This window comes from Thermobia domestica, chromosome 1 (assembly GCF_964235325.1).
Source record: "Thermobia domestica chromosome 1, izTheDome1.hap1.1, whole genome shotgun sequence".
NCBI lineage: Eukaryota > Metazoa > Arthropoda > Insecta > Zygentoma > Lepismatidae > Thermobia > Thermobia domestica.
In genome coordinates, this window is record NC_137454.1 from 87,156,861 (window position 1) to 87,180,850 (window position 23,990).

A 23,990-nucleotide genomic window follows, 5' to 3' on the forward strand; every position below is an offset into this window, starting at 1 on the left:
TGGCGACCGCAGCGTCGGGTTGTTGATGCTGGTGTGTTGGATTAAACTTTATACTATGTGAGGAGCAATAGAATTGCAGTGTGCAGTGAATTATACAAGACAGTGGTATTGCAAAATGGGCGACGTTTCTGCTTTACAAAGTGAGTAAATTGTGGACGCTCGGTTATGTGGTGCAAGCGTGATGAAATGGCAAATGTGTTGGCTGTACCACGAGGAACTGTGTCCTGGCGGTCACGGCCTACAAATCCACATCGACGAAGAGGGATAATGGTCGAATGTAAACCCTTGGTGATAGGTCCCGCCGAATGAAAACCACCGTGTGACGGGTGGAAGTGAAGAAGAAATTCCAGCATCAGCTCCAAGAGCCGCCGCGAGTTACATGACCATGGATATACGTGGTCAGGTTGTACGGGAGAAAACTAATAAGGGTACAACACTTTTTCGCACGACGCCAATGGTGCTGCAAATATGCAACATGGACAGCTGCTTACTGGAAATGTGTGGTATGGTTAAATAAGTCATCATTCACTTTATTTCAAATTATGGGCGCGCGCCGCATGCGTGCGTGTGCGTGTGTGTGTCGGATGCTCAAAAAAGAGTATGCTCCGCAGTGTCTCCACCCAACCATGAAACATGGTGTGGGCCTCAATATTTGGTTTTCAGTGGGTCCTCGGCTGACTCTTTCCGGTCCCGTCACTGCCCGTGATTATGTCGCCATTTTTGGGGACAATGTGAATGTGCAATTATGCCATATTCCAGGATGATAATGTACCCATTCACTTGGCTAGAGCAATTACGGCGTTTACCTCCCCTGGCCGCGCATTACGCGAATCTGAACACAATTGAACATGTGTGGTTCGTTTTGGAGGCACTACTCCGGCACTGACTTCCACTCTCCATCCTCTGTCACGGAACTGAGTGATTCACTGCACGCATAATGATTCCACTTCATCTTCCTATTGACGACCTCTTTGAGTCAATTCTACATCGCATCAGAATTGTTGTGAGAGCGCTAAATACTTTACCGTCATATTGATCTGATAATTGCACTTTTTTCAGATGTTTCTGTTATTTTGATAACCATTTGTGTCAGTTGGAATAAGGTAATTCCGAAGCGAGCAAAGAAATTGCCAAAAAATCGTGAAAACAATATCACACTGTACTAAGGAAGAACATCATAAGTATTTCGCTAAACACGGCATCAGATGGGAAGGGGAAAGCAGGAGGAACAAAAGAAAAACAAAGAACAGAAAAGTAGCTGTGAAGTGCCCAGGTGGGCGGCGTCATCAAACAGTGCAGTCACGTGATATTAGGTACCTAAAGATTTATGCTGAATTTTGACTCTACAGAGAGAGAGAGGTTATATATTTAGATGTATATAGGAAATAGGAAACAATCCCGTCTGCACTAATATCTTGTCTCCAGTATTCAGGCAAATTGTGGATCCCTCGGTAGTAGAATAGAGGGGGTTGTGACCATTGAAATTGTCCAATGTGTAGATTACTAAATCGAGGATTCGGGACAGTCGTCCGTCAGATGGTTGTCGAACGAATTGAACAAATAGTAATTAATGGTTCCTGAATATAAAGAAGATATATTAGCGTTTTTCAAATAAGTCGAATAATGGTGTCACGGATAAACTTAGCAACATGTGGCTTTGCATCGTCCTGAAGCAGGATAGTACTGTTGCGAGTCACAAACACTGACTCTTCGGATTGTCATTTTTCATGCACACGTTGCAGTTACTATTTGTACACGGTTGCACTCATTGTCTGGCAAGGTGGCACCAGTTCGCGATGCACAATGCCCAAATAAAGAGCATAAGTATCTGTTCATGTAATGGTGGTTTTGAGAACTATGTCGTTGTCTGTGCCTTACGGACAATTCGTATGTGATGCATCTTGGAGGGCTACACCACCGGTGTTAAATTTATTAAAGAACTTTTATACTTCCCTGTTATACACCACCTTCCTATCGAATGTCTGCCAAATTTATCACTATCATTTGTTTCCAACTATGTTCGCACTTAAAAATCATATAGAACTATACATATATAAAAACCTGGTATGAAGGAAATAAACATATCACGTGCCTTTTGCCTTTATTTAGGAGAGTATGACTAGTGCATCGTATATTCGTTACGCTATCAATCGTGTCCTTCGTCCTTATCTGGACACTACGAACTCTTGTCTTCCTGCAGGGTAATGCGTGCCCCATACCGCTAAATCATCCCAGCATGTTGTACTCTGTATATACCTTCTACAGTAGTTTGCTTTGTATCTAGATCTAAGTACCATCAAACACGTGTGGACAATGTCTTTCCACTAGCCGTGCTGCAGCAATAACGATCGCTTAGCTGCGCCAAAGTATACAGTGGATATGGAATACTAAACTCCAAACATTGAGGAACTGTACGACCGACTGCTTGCTGGGACACCATTTTACGTGGCCTCTCGGGTTGGTTACACGTGCAGTTAAGATGACTTTTTTGTTTTCGAACATTTGAACACCTTGTGCAACATGTTCATAATGTTCCATGGGTGCCATGTTGCGACTCTACCATTTTCTTGTGTAGATATGCCAGCTCCGTGATTTTCTATGGTTTCTAACCAGCATTTCGACCATTGTACTTGCAGATAAATTGGAGTGTAATTCCTGGAAGTGGGTATATGTAAATTGAATAAATTTTTTATACTCCTTTCATCATAACTTTCTCATGATGAATGTTAGTATCTTTTGTGTTAAAATTGTAAAATTATTTAAGGTAAACTTTATCAGTAACCGGTAACTTGATCAGTATGAATTATGTATGAAATAAGTATTTGATTTCAAGTTATCTGCACGGAGCGTGACAAAAGTACAATAATATGTATGATTTTTTAGTAGTAAGATGTGTGTAATCAAAAACGCCTTTTTAGTTTTCAAATGTACTTTTTGATTTGTTCTTATTTAAGTAGTAACAATTAGTTGAAATGCCCGTTCTCAGGACTTGAAGAATGGGTTTATGGTAGATATATTTCAACCCTCTTTCCCGCTCTCTTCGGAGGCGTATTTGGATTGGAAAGAAAAATAAAACCCTGACTTAACCCAAGTGTTATCTTCAAAAAATACCTTCAAATGGTACTGCCGTTATTGTTGGCGAAAAATCTACCTTCCTCCCTCAGAATATGCATTTCAAACCAAATTTAGAACTAATGATAAATAACCAGGTCAATCCAGATTATGTTGAAAAATTTATTTTGAAAGATCAGTCGTGTCCTCCTCACTTTCGTAATTTTATGAACACAAAATAGGGGATGAAAATGTTACGAAATGTTCCCTCTTCAGAGGCAGAATTGTCGAAAACTTTGGGACACACACACACACATATATATATATATATATATATATATATATATATATATATATATATATACACATACACACACAAACACACACACACACACACACACAGAGGAATTCAATGCTATGGTTGTTTTTCCACGTATAGCAGTTGACATTATCAAAATGATATGTTAATCTATGTATATAAAAATTAGTGTAACGATGTTTGTTATCTAACTCTTCCTATACCGTTGTACGAATTTTGATGATTTTTGGTACATGATTATACTGATCTAATTTTGTTTCTGTCGTGTTTAGGGTTGCTAACTGGCCGGTTTTTTACCGGCCTGGCAGGATATATTGCTATTATTTTGATTAACGCCGGTGACCGATACAAACTTCTTACCAGTCCCTTTATGACCGTTTTTTTCCAAATTTCGAAAAATTCGAAATATAGATTTAAAAAGTAACTTTCATTCTGTAAATCCAAAACTTTCACCTTTCACCATCTATCAACGATTAATATATTTTATTCATCTGATTAGATAATTTTTAAAGAGATGACAGGGGCTCTTATCAGGAAAATTTTGAAATTTACTTATAAGGAATTTTATACATGTATTGAGAGTGAAAAAGAACTTCTTAAAGCAATTTCCTGTAGTTAAAATATAAGTTTAAAGAATAAATTTCATTCACGTAAAGATTAATATACTTCAGTTCAACTCTTTCGATATTTTTTTAAAAAATGGCCGTTAATGGTAAATACAATAAAATGATCAATACCGATTTCAGTTTCTCATTTATAGCACCATGTATCTATTAAGCTTATTAGTGAATGTACTAAGGATATTCAGTGCTAATGCAGTTTTATTCACGATAGTACATTTCCTTCCTATGGATGGGTCCGAACAGAGATACTTAACACTTAGACATATATCATAGGGAGTTTTTAGGAGTGCCGGTTTTTCTATTTTCCAGAGGTGGCAACCCTAGTCGTGTTACTTTGATTAAAATACGCATCCTGACGGGAAAGCGGATGGGGAGTTCAAAATTACCCGAAAAATTTAGTTTCTCATGAGCCTTTCAACCGAGGAACACGGAACTTGGTACATAAAATCTTCATTTAAAATGATAGGATCCGTGTCCCAGCGTTTTTTTTTTTTTTTTGAAAATTCCTATTTTAATAGGGTGGGAGGAGGGCATCCAGATATATAATGTAACGATCTTTGTCTCCACTAACTTCTTCTAGCTGCGTCGATTTTGATGGTTTTTTATACCCGAGTGTACTTCGGCTAATTCCTCCTAGACCGTTACACCGATTTTTATTATTTTTGGTATATGAGTGTACTGGTCTAACTTAGATTATAGTACATTTTCGGCAAGGAGAGGAAAAGGTGTAAGGGGATGACATGTAAAGATATTCAAATTGACAATTTATGATTTTTAGGGTCAAGAAGATTATAATTACATTCCCGACGTAGTTGAAGTTCAAGTTCAGTTTCATCGGTACGGACTGGAGTGAGAAAAGGGTGATGTAAAAATAATAGAAAACATTCGATTTTTTAGTGTCCAATCCATGAGGTGATTAGTGACACTAACCGATGCCGTTTAACACTTTCGTGCATAATGTCCACTGGAGTGGACACTGCTGATTGGTTACGATTGTGTTCTGTCGGAACTCTACCCGCAACCCAAGTGCATTCTTTTTCCATAGAAGTTACCTGAGTGGCCTGAACGATCTAAATTTTTCTTCCATCTACCGAGAAACTCTGAAAGCAGGGGTGTGATGTTGGTGCATAAGGCATGAAAGAGGCGTGGCGAGTTGTTCTGAAATATCTACTGACATCTTCTATAGAAGGTGTGCTACGCAAGTGATATTTTTTCTTTTCTTTGTTACATTGTGTGAAACAAGCTGACGTCATGATATTATCTAGTTTTACTCTTGTATCTACAAAAATCATCCAAACAGACATGTTCCATGTAGTGGACAGTATGCACTTGAAGCACATTTGTCTGCAACGATCTGTCCATTGTAGTGGACTTCATGCATCTATTGAAGATATGATTGGATTTGCAAAAAGTGGTGCTTGCCACTCACAAAAATATAATTGGAGCCTTTATGGCAACCAATGAACCTCTTCAAGATTTCTGACTAATATATGTGTGAAATCTGGGTTCGATTTCCAGTTAATGTCAACACGTTATGACAGACAAAATTAGTATGTTCAGAACTCCTCCCAAAAAGACCATCCTTCCTGAAATCAAACTGAAATCAGGAACATGTAGACCTGTACACACAAACTGCCTTGAACATATGTTACTCTGTATATTGAGGGTGATGGAAGTAAATCAGCATAAGCGAATGAAGAAAAAGAAACTGAAGATCCTCCCCTGAATGGAAGGAACTAAAGACAACAACAAGCAAAAGTGTGGTGGTCAAAATGTGGCATTAAGTTTTCTCGGAATGTTTCTCCATTTCTTAAAAATAACAATGTAAGTATTGCAGGAAATGAACAAATTTATTTGTTTTAGCAGTTATTTACAGGTGATGTTGTAAATTACATTGTTTCAGAACAACCTGTATGCGCATCAAAATGGCAAGGAAGACGACAGTGTTGGTCTTACGATGGAGTTTTAAGTTGTAAAGCTGTAGCTAACGTAATGTCAGTAAACCGGTTTGACCTCATTTAGAGATCTCTACATTTCTATGATAATTCACAGCCTCGAGATGCGAACGACAGACTTTATAAGTTACGATATGTACTGAATAAACTGAAGGAGAAATTCGAATTTGCTGTGAATGATGAAGAGTATGATAGCACTGACGGGCAAATAATGCCATTCAAGGGTAGATGTAACATAAACCAATGTATACCCACGAAACCGAAAGATGGGGGGTGAAAATTTCGGTAAGGGCACAGAGTAGTGGTTACATGTACGACTTTGTTGAATATGTTGATTTTTAACTCTTATTACTTGTACGAATTCACTTTGGCAAGTTTTCGACAATATAACGTTTATTCCATTTATTTTTAGTGTAATTTTGCAAACTTTTATGTGTCACAATTGAGAAATGGTTATCTTACCCAAAATGCATGAAGTCCATTCAAGTGGACAGATAAAGATGATAATTAAATTCTGCTAAGAAAATATCGAATTTCAAAATTTTCGGTTTGAAGAAAAAGGAAAAAATAATCATGACATGTCAATGAGAACATAATTCATGCATGAAAGGGTTAAGTCTAAATTCATCTCCGTGTGAAGAACGGGCATTTCAGCTAGTTAGAATAAAATGAAAAAGTATATAGGATAGGAGAATCGTAAGACAACAAGAAAGGACCCTTCTAGCTTCTTTTAGACGATTATGAATTGATATAGTAAAAGTATACTATTTCCTCAGGTTGATCATCTTCGTCTTTCCAAATGGACACAGTGGCTCAGTGAAAGAGCGCCCACTTTTGGTAGTGAGGGTGACTGGTTTTATTTCTAGCCGATCTGAGTTCGTGGAGGTCATCATTGTATTCGCAGTTTGTTCTGTCGTTTCTTCATAATTTCACATTGCACAAATTCCATCCAGTATTCAGTTGCATTTGTTAATCTTGTAGCCCATAACGTATAACTATGGAACATTGAGCTCCTTCGTGACTAATTGGTAGTGTACTTGCCTAGGGCGTATGCAAATCCAGGTTCGATTTTGGGGGAGCTCATGTGCTTTGGATTCCACGTTAAGCTTGTAGGTCGACATCTGATACACCCTCGGCGCTGAAAAAGACGTTCAGCTTAAACTAACAAACCAAACATGAGACATTGAGCTTCATTTTAGTTTTTCATTTTTTTATATTAGAACTATGTATTTACTGTCATACTTTTTTTTTTTTTTTTTTTTTTTTTAATTCTAAGTATGACTCGTTTTGGTAATGCTATCCGCTATTTGGCAAAAATGCTACGCCAAGGTATATTTGTTGAGTGGTAGAGTACTTATGGTAAATGATAATATGTTATGAGTAATGATTGTAGAAAGGGAGAAAAGTACGTTCAAACATGACATTGTCGTCAAGGATGTATTGAATAAAGTAATGGTTAAGTAGTACCAACTTTAAATATACAGTTAAATAAAAATGCGGATGGTGTATTTTACACAGTCTATGTAGGCACTTCTTTCTTAGAGATTAGAAAATTTAAACCTGAATATTGCCTATACAGATATTCGATTCTTACAATATTTGAATCAATTATTGTAACAGAGATTAGATATTATTCCTGCAATCTACACACAAATTTTGATCATAGATAATAATCAAATTTTAAAAAAAGGTCCAGAAATTATCTGAAATTCTTTTTTGTATTTGAAGGGCAAGATATTTAAGAACTTTATATTGAGTTTCAAGTATTTTTCTTTAAATTTTCAGAGAGATGGCGTATCATCTGATTATGATAAGCACAATCCTGAACATCGGCAGATATATAAATTTGTAAGAACGTTATTCAATGCCGCGCAACTGACTGCCGAATGTGCCATAATAACGCTTGTATATTTAGAAAGGTGAGTATATGTTTCTTATTCCCTTTCTGAAGGAACTTAGTGAGTAGATCCTAGGTTTATTTCTAAATGAAAATACATGAAAATATAATATTGCTTTGAATTTTGGATTAAATTGCATAATATGAGCTTGGTGACCAGACAAATATTGTGCATGTGCATTTTCTGAGCATCCCGTCTTTTAATATATCGTTCTATTAATGGTTTCATCATTAGTCGTCATACTTTTCCATTTCATAAAGCTGAATAAGTATCTGTGAAGCATTAATTACTTCATAAATATGTTCTTCGTAAATGGCGCCTTTTACATCAAATGCAAGGAAACTACTGGCTACTACGCCGTGTGATTTATTTTATTTATTTATTTATTTAGAAATAATTGTAGCATTAATTTGATACGAACTTTAGGTGAAGTACATACGAAAAATTGCAAATGGATGTGAACTTGCGTATAATATTTAAGATGATGAAAAGATGATTTTGATTTCTGCTTGTGTGTGTGTGTGTGTAGGAGCGAATGAAGACATTAGATTGATGTAGAAATTATTTTCCATACCTAAACGATATAGGGCACAGTAGTGAGTACTGTTTCTTCCATAGTTTGTGTGAAGTATGCTCGTGTGTGGCTCAAATCCCCAGGGAGATAAGGGGACTTGTGCCTTCCAATAATCCGATTTCAAATGTGTTTTTTGGCGAGAAATGTGATGATTGGTGTCTGACTGCCACGAAGGAAAATTAGATGAAATTGATTTCCCTTGCTGTATAATATGCAATAGGTTCACCTCAGAAATCAGATTCATCTACCGTGATATGTGTCTCCCCCCCCCCCCTCCCAAAAAAAAAGCCTCAAATTTACCCGCCTCCCAATGTTGAAGACAACTCTGCTCACCTGATCCTCCACAGCATTGTTTTTCAACTTCATAAATATTTTGAATATGGCGTAATAATAATAATAATAATACTAATCCCCCCCTTCAATGTTGAAGACAGATTTGCGCCGATGGATATATAGTTATACTTCAAGTACTGTCACTAAAGGAAAGCTTTATGTTAGTGTAGACAACTTTACGTCTATGAATTGTTTCTTTCCTGTTTATTCCTGAGTAGCAGTGTTGTTATATTTGATGCACGTTGTTCCAGGTTTCTTTCTCGGAGTTGTTGTTTTTCGTAATCTATAGGGCATACAAGACCTTTCCAAACGCTTTCGTCAAAAGTGATTTGTACTTCATTGAGAACCAAGATGATCTCGTCTCGTTTTATATATTCATGATTTGTGCATGTATTGAGGTAGTTATTGTCGATTTGAGCTTTCGATCGATCACGTGGACGTGGACTGTTATGCACACGAACATGATTAAATTCTGTACGTTACTAATTAAAATATATTTTACTTATGTTTGGGTGGAAATCGCTTTGGTTTCGGTAAAGAGTGGTAATATTTTGCGTGGAAGTAAGTTATTTACTAACGTAACGCAGAAGTCTTATATTAAGTTAGTGTAGTTTTTGTCCTTTTGAAGCGAAACGGGAATAGAATGAAAATAAAAGCTTAGAAGAAATTATAACCGAAATACATGCAAATTATCATATTTTGCCATTCATTAACTTATTTGTTAATAGCTTTTCAAGGTGGCGCTCGAGATTTCTTTAAATGGCGATAACGAATAAGATCATGCTAACGATGCTCACCCTAGGATGAAATATGTTTTACATCTGCCAGCTGTTTGCTCTGTTAATCGAAAACTTTTGTTTTCTTGAACACACCTTTCGCCATGCAGCCATTTTGCCATCAAGTCTCAACTTCATTGGCTTCTTTCACTTTCCTTTAGTTGTATTTTTCTAATAACGTATTTTCTAAATTTTCTAATCTCGTATAATAATTTTTACATTCATAACTAATTCTCTAAATTCATGTATCGCATTTGAAATTTTAAAGTATTACATAAAGGTTGTATGTTGATGGGTATAAAAAAGAATGTTACTTAAGTGAATAACTTAGGAGGCAAGAAGCATTCGCTCAAGACTTAACAAACCAAGAAATTTATGAATTTGTGGCTGCATAGTTATCGTTTTTGCTTTTAGTGAAGAAGACCCTAAGTTCAATTCTCGGTGAGAGTGCATTGGGCTTTGGATTCCAAGTAAACTGTAGATTTGCGTCTTATATAGATTCAGTGTTGAAAAGGAACATTACCTGCAGTCTAAATATTTGATATCTTTCCAGGCTTTTGACTTACGCAGAAGTCGATATCACACCAGCAAATTGGAAGAGAATTGTATTAGGAGCTATACTATTGGCATCAAAAGTGTGGGATGATCAGGCTGTGTGGAATGTAGATTATTGCCAGATATTGAAAGATATAACCGTAGAAGACATGTAAGTATTGGAAATGAAGACGAAAAGCTAAAGAATAAGAACTCAAATTACAATTATGTTCTCGACATTCGAACATGGCATCCAATTGGACGCTTCACAGTTACGTTTCTCTTTTGTAGTTACTTCTTCCTATCTTGTGAAACGTTTGCGAAAGCCTTATAACAAATATACTTTCTTTAGTTTTGTGTGATAATGTATTCACTCTTTTTCGGAAGGTGAATACCGAGTGAATGTAAAAAGTTGTCAAGGACTAAGGAAATAGAAAAAAATAATGTAAATATTTCAGTATGTTAGGTAAACTGAAATTGATAACCACTAGTTTTTTAATAATGGGGAACTGACCATGTAGTTTTGTTAAGAACAGTATCTTACAAGCACATTGTCAGGTCGAATTTATATATGTATAAAGATACCATATACCAAATTGAGAGGACGGTGGCATGATATATCTTAAGTATACACGTATAAGAAATTGAAGACCTTATTAAAAAGCTGGAACATGTTTTCAATGAGTGTCCAAAATATGACATGAAAGTGATTATACAGTAGACAATTTCATTGAGAAGATGGGAAGAAAAAAAGCTTGATCTGACAATCATTAAAGAAAGTTTACATGAAATAAATAACGACAGTGGAGTAAGAGCGATGAGGTTTTCAGCATTCGAGAATGTAATAAGTAAATTCACGTACCTCCAATATGAACACGTTATATATATAGATGGATGATGGATATCTTTGGATGGTTGCTCAAGAAACAAAATTGATTACGTTACTGTGGTTTAAGAAAAAAGATATCTTAGATCAGTCTTATTTAACTTGAGGTACTTATCCTCAGGGAAACGTGATGACTTCTTGAGGAGGTATGTAAAATATACAACAAGCATAATGCGCATATATATATTACAAGTATTTAGATTGCCTTTTTTAAATAAACGGTAACAGTATCAGCGTTTGTAAATTTAAGTTACTGACTGTTTTAATCTTTCGCGACTTTTGATTAACTATAATTTGAATAATAGCTTAAATCTGTGGGTTCACGTTGAAATGGATAAAGTATTCTTAGGAGTACAAAAAGACGTTAAATGACTAAAAGAAAAATGAAATGAAAGCTTTCAGTTTTACGTCCCACAGTTATGCCGGTTAGACTAAAGGAGACGGTGATTATGAGAAATGAATGAAATGGTGGAATGAAGAAAGTGGGAGAACCCCGAGGAAACCCACGCACACGGTGTTTGTCCACCACAAAGTTCACTTGGCGGGGGAAATGACTAAAAGAATACGAAAGAATAGAGAGAATATCAGATCATAATTAGATTTGAAGTTCTACCGAGCATATGGCATGGCGAAAATAGGGTAATAGTAAACTAGCAGAAATGTTGACAAAACTTGGGCAAACATCCGTGAAAGTATGAAAAGAACAGCCGGGAAAGGTACAGGATATGTAAGGATCGAGATGCGTAAACTTAGTTTAAAAGGTATGTCAAAATTGGTATAAATAATGAAAACAGGCTAGAGTAAAACGGATTCAGAGTCCGAGTACTGTAAACACGGAAAGGTATGATAACAGTGAACTCGAAACTACTCGCACTTTTAGGATTAAGAAGAGAGAACGCATGAAAAAGAAGGTGGTAGAAATAAAAGAAAAGAGATTAAAAACAAATGGATTAGAACAGAGACATAAGTAGACTGAGAAAAGATATCAGTTCAACTTGAATGTGGTCGAGGATGGAAACTAAAACTTCTTCCTGATCTTGAGTATTCGTAGATGGTGGTACTTCGGTAACCTGTTAAAGATACATACGAAAAGCGAGGAAAATGATATTTATATGTAGAATTACAAATTAAACCAACTTCTGTTGCGAGTAGTAAAACTTTCACAAGGGCTTTAGGGCCATGTATGGATTGTCAGTGAGTCAATGTTACTGCCATCACAATAGTCATTTCCCAATGTCATCAGAAGGCACAGTAATACATTACAAACTACGATCATTCCATGGCAGTGTGTGATGAATTCTTTGGGTGACTACTTCGATAGACTCTAAAATATCACAGATACGTGTTCCTGCCCTGTACTATTGTGTACTGCTGCAATTGACAGTAAAACACGTTTGAAACGACATTTTTTTTTTTTAATCATTTTTCTCGTGCTATGTCTTTATAGTGATGTGTTCATCTCTACACGTAATGTTTACATATGAACTAACCTTCCATTTGCATATTTCAGAATTTTTTTATTCGTTACCATTTTTGAGGGAAAAAAAATAGTTGCCATGATCCTCGCATATTTCAGTCCTCCCGGGGCTGTGGTCAGTCCGAACAGTCACTTCAGACACTGAAAGATTCTAATTAAACATTATTTTTGTTCCTTTGCCCAGCAACAAAATAAAACCAAATATTTGAAAAAGTACTATATATAAAGACTAAGCTTAGAATTTTTTCCATTTACTCTTGAAATTGAGGTAACCACAATCGGATAGCTTGATCTAATTATGTAACAAAATTACTTCACACTACCACATCACACTCCAAGAAACTTCATTACTCGAGTTCTTTTAATTTCGTCTGTCTTATTATATACACAAAATCTCATTGTGATAAATTGAAATAGTTTCTTGATTTTTCGGTACAGAAAACAATCACTGACAGACCTGCAGTTCAATCATGCCATCCAGAGTTCCATTGTCTAAATCAAGTTGAGGATTTTGGGGCCTAATGAAGAGAGATTCAGGCACATTCTTTTCTATATCATTGGAGCACGGGTGTAGTACATTTACTCGCTTGATGTTATGTCCAGATTGCGATTGGTTCTTAACAGGTTGTAGTCTGGTGAGCTCATGTCCGGACTGTAGGGAGGATGAGGTAACATTTTCTAATCGTATTTGCGAAGCCTTGGTCACAGCATTAGCGGTGTGCGGGCGAGCGTTGTCGTGGAGAATCAGTGAACCCGCCCTGAGCAACTGCGGTCGGGTTTTGTGCATTTTTCTGCAGTTTCAGCAGGAATTCACAATAATACGCTACTGTGATAGTTCTTCCACATGGAACTCTGTCCGTTATGGTGATGCCTTGGTGATCGTAAGCAAAAATCATCATTTGCTCAGACTTTGATTGAGATTGGCAACACATTTTTGGTCTTGGAGAAGAGATCTCCACTCGTTGGATTGTGATTTCAACTCCGGTTCAAAGTCTCTGATTCACATTTCATCAGAGCAATAACGCGATGCAGAAAGTCCTCATCTTCAACGTTGAATATTTGTTTCAGCACCGTTGCATTGTCCAGACTTGTCTACTTTTGTTTAGCGGTCAAGAAGTAGGGGATCCATCGGACAGAAATTCTTCTTTTCTGTAAATCACTTGTCAGAATTCAGTATACTGACGCAGATGGAATCCCAATGATGTTAGAAAGTTCCTCACATGTCACACGGCGATCTTGTTCAAATGCATCTGACACAAGTTGCACACTTCTTTGATCGGTTGATGATTACGACCTTCCTGGTCTTTATGTTCACACAACAACAACGGAAACGAGAAACTATTACGGTCCACTCTTATCTCACCACAAACTTCACGTAAGGCACTGCGAATTTCTGTAGAGTTTTTGCCTCTTAAAGTTTCAATCTTTATGAACGACCTCTGATCTTCAGTCGACACGTTACCAGACACACCTGCCGCCTCCATTTCCAACACTTGTCACAGCCACACTGTTGACTAGAGAGCGCACAAGCACACGTCCTCCTGCCTCAGGATCTCAGCTTCAACGGACGAAATGTTTACCTCGATCGCATAATTAATTCCTTGAATTGAAATGAGCTCGTCATGGCCTCCTGGTGGCAAATCGCACAATGACGAGCTACACTCGTCATAAAATTTAAACTATTGTAGCATCACGTAGGGTTACTATATTAATATTTTGAAAGTTATATAATGATAAACCATCTATAATACTTTTATAACTTCAATTATCAGAATGCAGAAAGTAAATCGTAGTGGAAGGGGTTAATTCTGCAGTGTTGTCATAGTGTGCATTATTTATGAAATAACCCTCGTATTAGGACCAAAATTCTTCAACTTAATTTAGACACTGGGAATTTGGATCAGAGATGGAAGGCATAATTATTGACTAATCTAGGAGAAAACATAAGTTTATTCTTTTTTGTACATATATTAAGTTAGTATTTTCAAGGAATTGTAAAAAGTTTTTCCAACATCTGGAAACATTGCTTTGCACAATTATTAAACAACCACATTTCTCTCAGTGATTGTTTTCTATAACGGAAAAGTTATTATTTCAATTAGTCACAAGGAGATTTTGTGTATATAATAAGAGACAAAATTAAAAGAACTTAAGTGACGAAGTTTCTTGGAGTGTGATGTAGTGGTATGAAATCATTTTGTTACATAATTAGAACAAACTATCCGATTGCGGTTATCTCAACTTCAAGAGTAAATGAACTTAATTCCAATCTTAAGTGTTAAACATACATAGTGCTTTTTCAGATACTTGGTTTTATTTTGTTACAAGATAAAGGAATAGAAATAATGAATGTTTAATTAGTCTTCCAGTGTTTGAAGTGATTATTCGTGACCATAACCCAGATCGAGTTGAAATATATTGAGTTGAAGCTGCGAATTCCTAAGCAAAACGCAATAGCTGCGAGTGCAAGATGAGTGAATCTTTAATAAATATGTATCTAAGAGTCCCATCTCCTTAACTGCATGACAAAAGAAGTTAGTTTTGGATGCATATCATAGTGCAAAATAAAATTAGATAAAATTATTTGAGGTTTAAAATAGTTTTTGAACTTCTTTCGTAGGAAGTTTGAATTTTCTTTCTTGTGATACTATATTACCTGAGACTTTTTATTTCTATATGAGAAAGTAGTAACTGGAATACTTAAATTATTAAGTTCATTTGTATGTGTGTGTATATGGTATCGATTGCGTACTTTGTCAGATTATACAGCAAGGACTCCTGTATGGAGGAGGTCATCGGTTGAACCGCGTGCTCTTCCTTCTGGACAAATCCGCCGTCTTCAGATTTGTTCAGGGGGAAAGCACACGATTTGGCGTTTATGCTTGTGATAAAGGGAGTTCATGCTGTGAAAGTAGGGTTGCTTAAAATTAGGTCAACAACTGGTAAAATGTAGGTTCAGAATGTCGAAATACTTAAATATTTAAAATAAACAAATAGATCAGAATGGTCTCTACATATTTCATTTAAAGATTAAATAGTTTTTGTTCGATTATGCGTTATTTCTTATCTCAGTGACTTAATTCTTCATTTTTTACTTGTACAGAATGTCTACTTGTAGAGGCTTTGTACGCATATTTGGCACAAGTGAAATAAATATACAGTTAGTAATGTATGAAATAAATATACAGTATTTTAAGTAATATATAGGTATTTGTGTGTGTATAACCTGTTATGTGGAAATTGCAACTAGGATACTTAATTTTTTATGTTCATCTGTATGTGTGGCTATGGCATCGATTGGCTATTTTGTCAATTATACAGCAAGAATTCCCTTTATGCAGGACGTCCCTTTGTGGTCGAACCGCGGGCTCTTTCTTCTGAACAAGTCCCACATTCAAATTTGTATGTTTATAAGAAAAGGTTTGAAATTTAGAAAACACGTAAATATACAAAGGTTGATTCCTTTATATTGAGCCGAATTTGAATATGTCACATACTTAGGGAATGCCATGTTTCCACCACTGGCTGTGTTCGATGGAGAATTTTCGGAGATCGCCATACGCTGAACCGTACACAATAGCGGCGGGGGACTCTTCAGGGAAAGCCGGTTTCTAGTTGCTTGTGTTGGTGTGGTGGGTCCAAGACACTGTGCCACATATTTCCGTATAACACGATTCACAGTGGGACGACGTACACGAAGATTACGAACTTGACACATTTGTACGATGCGTGATGCTGTGAACTTAGGTCAGAAAGAGCCACAGTGAAACCTTCCTAGAACCTGTGCGGTTTCGGCAACATCAGACTACGCTCCCTAAACGACTCTACTGCGTGACTTACGAGATAGTGTTGCTTGCCTCGTGTCAATTTCACGACGATGGATTGCGTATGCGCGGTACAGTTACACATTGACTTTGGCTCAACATAAATTAATCAACCTCTTACAGTCATTGTCGTTATTCCTGGATACATTAACTTTTCCGATTGTACTTATACTTGTCCATTGTGAACTGGATCAAGAGAAATTAGATGAAAATAAGTATTATTACTGTTTATGTTCTGCATCATATTGCCATAAATGCAACATTATCCGCATTATTATTAAAACTTTTATTCGTTGTTGCTTTTGATTCTTTATTCAGTGTTTTGTCGATGAACCAACAAGTAAGTGTTAGGATAGGGGAAGAACTGACGGAAGAGAGTGCAATTGGAAGGGGAGTTCGACAAGGATGCTGCCTCTCGTCAACACTATTTAATGTCTATCTAGAAGAAATAGTGAAAAAGAGCCTACATGATGATGATGGCATTTCGGTAGGAGGTAGAATGATTAGATGTATAAGATTTGCAGACGATATGGCGCTTGTTGAAGAATCTGAAAAGAAAATCAATAAAATGTTAGAAAAAATGAGAAAGGGCTTTGAAGAATATGGGATGAAAATAAATGTTAGAAAGACAAAAGCCATGGTGATTGGAACGTAGGGGTCTTTGTCAAATATAAAAGTAGGAGTGGAGAAAATAGAACAAGTGAATAGTTTTCGATACCTGGGTAGTGTTCTTAGTAATGACATGAAATGCGAACGTGAAATAAAAGCAAGGATAGGAATGGCGAAAGAAGCCTTTAAAAGAAAGAAAAGTCTGTTTTGTGGGACCTTGAACAAAGAGTTGAGAAAAAGACTCATAAAATGCTTCGTGTGGAGTGTTGTACTGTATGGGGCGGAAACGTGGACCTTACGTAAAGGTGACGAAAATCGACTGGAAGCCTTCGAAATGTGGGCGTGGAGAAGAATGGAAAGAATTAGTTGGGTCGAGCGGAAAACGAATGAGAGTGTGTTAGAAATGGTGGGTGAGAAAAGAACACTTTTAGATATTATTAGGAAGAGGAAGAGAAACTGGTTGGGACATTGCCTAAGAAGAGATTGTATCATGAGGGACGTCCTAGAGGGTATGGTGGCGGGAAAGAGAGGGAGGGGGCGAAAGAGACTACAATTAATGGATGATATTAAAACAGAAAGATCATACGCGAAGACGAAAAGGTTAGCGGAGGACCGTGGAGCATGGAAGCTTCTCAGCTGCGGCAAGTGACCTGCCAATAAAGGCAGAGTACCTATGATGATGATGACATGTTTAGTTTCAAGGTGATCAAAATAAAAATGTTCGAGAAGTTCACGCGTTATATCACCATTCACATTGTTCTCATTTTTTACCAAAACCACGCTGTAAAAGTGCTATTTTTGTTACTTCCATTCTTGTACAAGGTAACCAAAAAGTTCTTGCCTTTCTAGAGAGGTGATAAAGAGTAATACAGTGGATGGTATATACCGTGAGCTTTCGAAGTAACCTTCGTCAGAATCCAACACCTTTTGTCAACGTTCTTGCAGCTGCACAATACCCTGGTGATAAAATTCGCCGGTCGTGGATGCAGAGAAGTCCGTGAGTGTGTTCTCTAGGTCTCCCTCGGCCGAGGGAATGAAACAAATCTGTAGACGCAAGGCCCGGTGAATATGGTGAATGGCAGTCTTCCCCCAGCCAAGTTGCTGAAGGGTCTTTAGGGATTTCTGTGCCATATGTGGCTTGACTGTCGTGTGGGAACGGCACACTCTTGCAAGTCACCAATGCCAGCTCCTCCGTAATGCATGGTGCATCCTTTGCAACTTTGAGAGTAGACGTGAGCAGTGATGGTCTAAGCAGGTGGAAGGAGCTCGTAATGCACTGCTTGCTGAGAGTTCCACCATAGAGAGGACATAACCTTTTGTAAGTGCAAAGGTGTTCTTGAGGTGTGAGGAACAGGGTCACGTGGCAACAACCAGTGTCTGGTACGCTTGGGAGTGTCATAGAGAACCCGCTTTCGTCACCATTGACCAAGCGATCAAAGATTGGCGCTTTCGGGTACCGAGAGAGCAAGGACAAACAGGCTTTCACTCGTTGTTCCTAATTGGCTGCTGACAATGTGTGGCGTATCCACTTGCTTAACTTGTATGACTTCTCTATTCCATGGAGGAGCAGTCTGACTATTTCAACAGAAACTTAGATGATTTCTGCAAGTTCATCACACGTTACCACTGTCCTCCTCGATGGCTGCTTTCAGGGCCTCGTCATCCCACACATGTGGTCGTCCACTGCGAGGTTCATCCAAAGGGCTCTCATCACCCGAACGGAATTTCTGGAACCAGTGCTTGGCGATGCGTTGGTTCACAGCATTCTCCCCAAATGCCTGGCATATGCGGCGACTTGATGTGGTAGCTGACAGGCCCACTTTAAAGTCATACAACAAACACACACGAACAAGCTGCTTTGATACATCCATTTCTCTTCGACGCTGGACGAGCTATGACTGCCGTATGTGCGCAACGTGCTTGTATTGCTGAAGGTCGATGATCAGGCTAACTCTGATCGCTTGACAGAAATGTGCATCATTTCGTTTCCTCTCTGTGAGCGCATGATTAATGGGACGTCAAAAACGGCAAGAACGTTTTTGGTTAGCTTGTAGTTGTTTGACTTGAACGAAAATACTTGTGACTATGAGACATCTTTTGAAGCTCCAAAACCAGTTTGTTTCTATTATATTTGTTCCCACCATGAGAACCTTATAAACTAAACGACGTACATTAAGTATCGTGTGATAAATCAGTAGCAAAATAACTACTACGGTTAGAAAATAAAATCCGCTCTAAATAGATATATTCATTTATTTAAGATATGTTTATTTCAAATGCTGTTTCTCTTTTGTACAGGAATGAGCTTGAAAGACAGTTCCTGGAAATGTTGCAGTTTAACATAAATGTTCCATCCAGTGTTTATGCCAAATATTATTTTGATCTACGAACTCTCGCTGAAGCTAATGATCTTTCGTTTCCTGCTGAACCACTGAGTAAAGATCGGGCGCAAAAGTTGGAAGCCATGTCACATATTTGTGAGGACAAAGTGACTGCAGAAGCGTTACGAACAGGAATGAAGAAGTGGTCAAGTTTAGACAACATTCATTCCGCAAGGCGAAGCGTTGCAATTCTGTCCTGAAGTGGTATTATTATTTTTGACAAAGAAAACAAGTGTTCAGTAATATAGTAATATATTTAAATATATTCCGTATGGAACTTGCAGTAAGCAAGAAGTTACCAAAGCATACCACTATAAAGATTTTTTTTTTTTTTTGTCTGGTTGTTCTCGGCAGAAAAGCGGGATTGTGGATAAAGTTATAGAGAACAATTGTGATTTTTCTTTCAATATATATACATATATATATATTATTGTATCATTATTATCGGTATTATGGAATCATATGCAAACAACGTAAGGGAAATACGTTATTTACTTCTAGCATCACAGTTTTTTTCTTTCAGATAAAATTTTCTTAATTTTTATCTTTTTCTAATAATGCAAGATATAACGGTAACTTAGCTTATTTAGCAGTTGTAGTTCAGAGAGAACCGTAATTGATTGGGTGTGTGAATAGCAGTGTTTTTTCAAATAGATTTTTTCACATCCGATACGCAGCTTATATATATATGTGAATATTGTCTTGATATCTGTAGCTCAACGAAAGTTATCGCTTTAAAAGAAGTTTAAAAAAAATATATATCCTTGCATTTCTGCAGGAGCACAGGCTATATGATGATTGTATATTGGGTCTTTTTTTTTTTTAAACAAAACAAAGTAAGTCTTTTTAAGACTGCAGTGTTTGTATAAATACAAACGTTTATATATATGTATATTTTTTCAATTGTATATTTTATTTCCTGATAACAAGTATATGGTAATTCTACCATTGTGATTTGAGAACATTTCTATACTTGGAAATGTGTTTTTCTTTCTTTTTCTTTTAATTTTGATAGCAAAGATGGTTTATTTGTAAATTGCAAAGAAAAGTATATGGAGGAAGAAAAAGAGATATGTATTGTTCATATGTTGAACATGTGATCACATGTTGTGTATGTTTTATCTATTACGAGTTCCTTTTCATTCCTTAGTAAATATTTATAATGTCTATTGTTTAATAGAATCGATTGTCCAATGCAATTTTTTTTTCAATGAAGAGAAAATCATTACCATGGGGAGGGAGGGTAAAAAGATGTGCGTATTGTGTACAGGATTAGGAATGCGTCAGTTGTGTGCATATAATGTGTGAAGATGAGTGTGTATATGTCTGTGTATGCGTGTCTTTGCTAGGTGTATGGTGTGTGTGTGAGAGAGATTGTGTGTATATGTATATATATATAGCCACGTTTCTGGTATACGTGGTGTAATGATTAATTTACTTATTGATTGTCCAAATTAAATACTGAATTTATATAACAAGCTCTTCATCAATTAATGTTGCTATGATGTTTAAACAAAGCAAAAAGTAATAAAAGAAATGAAATAATTTCTATATTCTTGAATTCAACCATTTGAATTTTCTCATGTTGCTTTGTGCATGCACACATACACACACAATTTGTGCTCTTTTTACTTTGGGAAACAGATTATTTTCTTTTTTTATCACGTACATTTTTCAACAATTGTTCCCATGTGTTGAAATATTCTCAGAAATAATTTCTTGCAGGTTTAGCTAATAGATATGTACAAGGAAAAATTATTTTTAAAAAATCGAGCTACTTGCATTGTATTTGACTGTATTCAAGAATGGTACAATGAAGTTACCATGTGATATGTACAGGTGTATTTAAGGAATTAACCGGTGACCAGAAGTGACAGAGCCTGATGAGATTTCAGAAAAATAAAAGGGACTATGATTTGTGAGGTGTTCGAGTTGAATTAAATAGGTGAAGATTGCTGTGAAAGACTTTATATATAAGCTTTTATATTATGAGACTATATACATATACATATATTATATAAATATATATATATATATAAATTGCTACCTGTCTACTGAAAAGAAAGCTCTGTTATTAATAAATTTAGACTTTTATATTTCAATCGTATTCTCTGTTTTCTTCATGTCACAATTCGTTGTCCATGTACAGAAGTTTTTTTCCCTCAAAATTTACAGCGGGACGCTTATGAATGGTGAGTATAAAATGTTGCACTTGCGTCTGATATATTGAATTATACAAAATACACATATATTCGGTATTTTCTTACTTATTTTTAATACAATGTAATGGCTAGATTTAAATAGTATATTAAAGTATTCATTTTATATGCCATATATGATTCGTTTTATACGCTAAGAAACATGCGTTAGGTACGTGGAATTTAATTTCTTATTTATAAGTTTAAATAATATTGATTCTGACCATGAGTGTTCAAAAGTAACTATCAGCTGATACTTAAAGTAAACCTGCAGACTGCAATGTTGTCAAAATTCTAAAATTAGGAGAGATTTTATCTCGAATTTTAACTACGTATGAAAAACGGAATGCAATTTGTCAGATTTAGTGTTTTCATTATATTGTTGCACCAACAGTTTTAATGAGAGATTTACTTATCCAAGGAAAATCGGAACTTCGATTGGAAATACGACGTTTAGGTATGACATCATGTGTTAGATTGGTTAAATTTGATGTAGCAGAAAAGATTAGGTTTTCTAACAAAGATGGATAACTAGACTCGCATGTACTGGCAATCGGGAATGTTTAATGATGAATATTAACTTGGTTGAAATACTTTTATTTCAAGTATTCATCGCGTGGAAAAGAAATGCAGAATAAATTTAACTTCAAGTTAAATACTGGGAGACGCGGATTCAGTTTCCGGCTGCTGCCCGTGGTTCGGATCCCACGCTAAGCTGTAGGCCACATCTCGCATAGCCTCACTACTGAACGGGACGCTAACTCAAATCCAATCAAGAAAAATACTTCGTGCTATTATTAGGCAAGTATAAACAACCGTTACTTATTTATTTGATTTGAGTTTAGCGTCCCTTTTCATAGCGAGGCTATATGAGATGGAGACCTGTAACTTAATGTGGGACCCGTGCGACATGAGCTCCCGCCGGGTACGCTATCCACATAGCTACGAGAGAGCTTAATATAAACTTATAATAGAAAATAAATAAAACAGTCACAATTTAAAAAGTAACAGATGCAATGTGAATAAATATATTACAGATATTGTCTTTCAAATGTGTCAGTGACTCTTGGATATACAGTTATGTTATGAGGAGTCTAAAGTTTATATATATTGCACGAGCAATGAAAATCTGCGTGATATTAAGTTATGTTATGCTTGGTCTGAGTAGTTCTAAAGCAATTGTAATTATGAAATAAACAAGTTAATCGTGCAAGTTGACTTCAAAAGACAACCATGTGAAGGTAATACTATATATACATGAAGTTATGTTTTATATTCTACGGACTCTCCGAGGTAATCAACCTTCAGAAATCAACAAGAATGTATTCAGTTTCTGTGAGCAAACATGAAACGTTCTTTCCTAGATAAGTTGTTTTCCATGTGGTTGGATAGTTACCTTCTCAATGGACTAGGTATAAAATAAACTTCCAACAAATTAACAACTTTATATTCGTTTTATCATTGGTACATTCGCATGTCTAGAATACGTTACATTCACATTGATGTGTACATGTATATCACACTGATAAACAGGTTAAAAGTTCTTATTTTGTGCTTTGTAGTACTCTATGAAATATCAGCCGGCTGGAATGGTGAAGCAATCTAAGGCTTTAGGCTGACGATCGTAAGACCTGTCTGTCATTGGTTCGAATCTGGTTTTCGGGCATAGTAGGTATTGTTTATTCGCAAATCATGTCATTATCATCATCATTCATATCTCACTATGTCTTTTAGCATAAAAGATAGAAACGAGTGACTTTTTTTTTTTTTTTTTTTTTTATATATATATATATATATATATACTAAATATTCTTGAGCGTATCCATGGTGGAGTAGCAGAGAAAATAATCACAAATAATCTTGTGCGGAACTTGGCACATAGTTCTGGACTACCTCTCCAGCAACTTGGTTACCAGTTTGAAAATATAAAAGTGACAATAATTTGAATATTGCTAGATAGCAACTCATCGTTTAACCTATGAACGTGGTCTAAAGTAATAACTCCTAACCTAAACAATTTTGTTATACAGGTGGTCTAGAAGTATGGAACTATCAGAATAACACAAAATGTTCTCCTTTAGCTATGGATCAAAATACTTTTAAGGTGTATTGTATGGCATCAGTAGAAGTAAAATCTAGTTGATTTATTATGCTACGAGGGGGTGCTGATAAAGATTGAGCTAGGAAGCTAAAACTACCACATTATTCTACATAGTCTCCTAGTAGGTCAATGCATTTGCGACATCTGCACTGCAACTTTTTAAGTCCTTATAAATAGAAGTCTTTTGTCTGCTGCTGTAACCACTCATCTGCAGCATCAGTTGCCGCTTGAATACTCTGAAAACGGTGACCTTTGAGATGTTTTTTGAGCTTCGAGAACAGATGACAATCGGATGGAGCTAGATTAGTCGAATAAGGGGGATGAGGCAACACGAAAGCCTAGGTGGCCAATGTGTCCTGTGTTTCAGATGCCGTGTGTGAGGAGGCATTGTCGTGCAAAAGCAAAACACCTTTAGAGATCTTACTACGAAGTTTGTCCTTGATGTTTTCGC

General features: G+C 36.4%; 1 protein-coding gene across 2 annotated transcripts in view; it reads left to right on the top strand.

The window, feature by feature from the left end:
- CycY (cyclin Y) overlaps positions 1 to 21,347 on the top strand; it is a 35,379-nt gene extending 14,032 nt beyond the window's left edge. For both annotated transcript variants that reach the window (XM_081760599.1, XM_081760603.1), the window contains exons 5-7: positions 7,734 to 7,867; positions 10,083 to 10,235; positions 19,158 to 21,347. In XM_081760599.1, the coding sequence (XP_081616725.1) occupies positions 7,734 to 7,867; positions 10,083 to 10,235; positions 19,158 to 19,440 (570 nt within the window). In that variant the 3' untranslated portion in view covers positions 19,441 to 21,347. The remainder of the gene's footprint in view (positions 1 to 7,733; positions 7,868 to 10,082; positions 10,236 to 19,157) is intronic.
- Positions 21,348 to 23,990: the final 2,643 nt, after the last annotated feature.